The sequence below is a fragment of the Charadrius vociferus genome, unplaced genomic scaffold (assembly GCF_000708025.1).
Source record: "Charadrius vociferus isolate BGI_N301 unplaced genomic scaffold, ASM70802v2 scaffold1168, whole genome shotgun sequence".
Lineage (NCBI taxonomy): Eukaryota > Metazoa > Chordata > Aves > Charadriiformes > Charadriidae > Charadrius > Charadrius vociferus.
The window spans coordinates 104,650-105,863 of NW_009661376.1; the positions used below are offsets into that span (position 1 = coordinate 104,650).

Genomic DNA, 1,214 nt, shown 5'->3' on the forward strand with positions numbered 1-1,214 from the left:
GGGGTGCAGGGCCCGGTGAGGGGCCGCGGGGGCGGTGAGAGGCCGCAGGGCCAAAATGACACTTTTGCAGGGTCAAAATGACACTTTTGCAGGGTTCCAACAGAAACACCCCTTTATTGGAGCACCCCGCGCCGCAGGCCGAGGCCCCGCTCTCCTCCGCCCGTGCCCGGGGGATGTACACACACACACACCCGCCCCGGGCTGATTCTGACCCCTCTGTCGCGACAGACGATCGGCCGCCACTGTCCCACCCATCTGTGTGTGTGCCAGGAGCCCCCACAGCCGGACCTCCCCTCAGCGCCGGCCCAACGTGATCCACCCCCGGGACTGTCCCCGTCCCCCCGTCACTGCGGACATCTCTGCTCGTCTCCCTTCCAGCCTTCCCCTCCCGTGGTGTCCCGCAGGCAGCCCCGAGGCTCTCCTCTCCCGCAGGACTCGTGCCCGAGCTCCTCCGAGCAGCAGGCCCGGGAGCGCAGCAGTTCCCAGAGCTCGGAGGACAGGGCGGCTTTGCCCCTCACGTGCCCCTCAGCATCCCGGGCAGCAGCAGCCTCAGGCACAGATGAAGCTTTCAAAAGCAGCGTCAGCTCAGAGGTCTCTGGGTCCCGGAGCGCTTGTCCTGGGACAGGGGCTGCTCTCCTCCTGGGTCTCACAGCAGCATCCCGCACGTCACCACCTCCGCTGGCCCCTGCTGTGAGCAGGGCAGCCTGGATCCACCGGCTGGGCTGCTCGTTGTGCCCAGGGCCGAGCGAGGCCAGCAGTGGAAAGGGCGACAGCAGGGAGGTCCGGAGGGCTGTGAGCATCTGTAGGCAGCTCCTGCTCTTAGGGCAGCTCGTACTGAGATCTGAATCGTTTCCACAGGCGATGAGACATGACGCCACTCACGATCAGTCCCAACAGCGAGAACGTTGTCCCCACAGCAACGGCAGGGCCCGTGCTGACCGTATCTGCAAAGACACAAGAAGGATGTATGATTGCAGACTCTGCCGACGCCAGCAAATACCGAGGGGTGAGCATAACGTCCCCCAGCACTGAATGCGGCACCGACACAACTTGCTGCAGCGCAACCCCATGCAAGAGGGGGCTGCAGACCACCACTCACCATCCGAGACCATCAGCTGCAGACTGACCACCTGGGAGCTGTGGCCGAGCAGGGCGCACTGGTAGTGGCCCTGGTGCTGGGGCTCAGCATGGTCCAGCCGCAGCGTGGAGCTGCT

General features: G+C 65.3%; 1 protein-coding gene across 1 annotated transcript in view; it reads right to left on the reverse strand.

Moving 5' to 3' along the window:
* Positions 1 to 819: 819 nt before the first annotated feature.
* The window catches only part of MADCAM1 (mucosal vascular addressin cell adhesion molecule 1), a 2,760-nt gene continuing 2,365 nt past the window's right edge, over positions 820 to 1,214 (reverse strand). The window contains exons 6-7 of the mRNA XM_009893989.1: positions 1,100 to 1,212; positions 820 to 944 (exon numbers count right to left, since the gene is read on the reverse strand). Coding sequence (XP_009892291.1) covers positions 820 to 944; positions 1,100 to 1,212 — 238 coding nt within the window. The remainder of the gene's footprint in view (positions 945 to 1,099; positions 1,213 to 1,214) is intronic.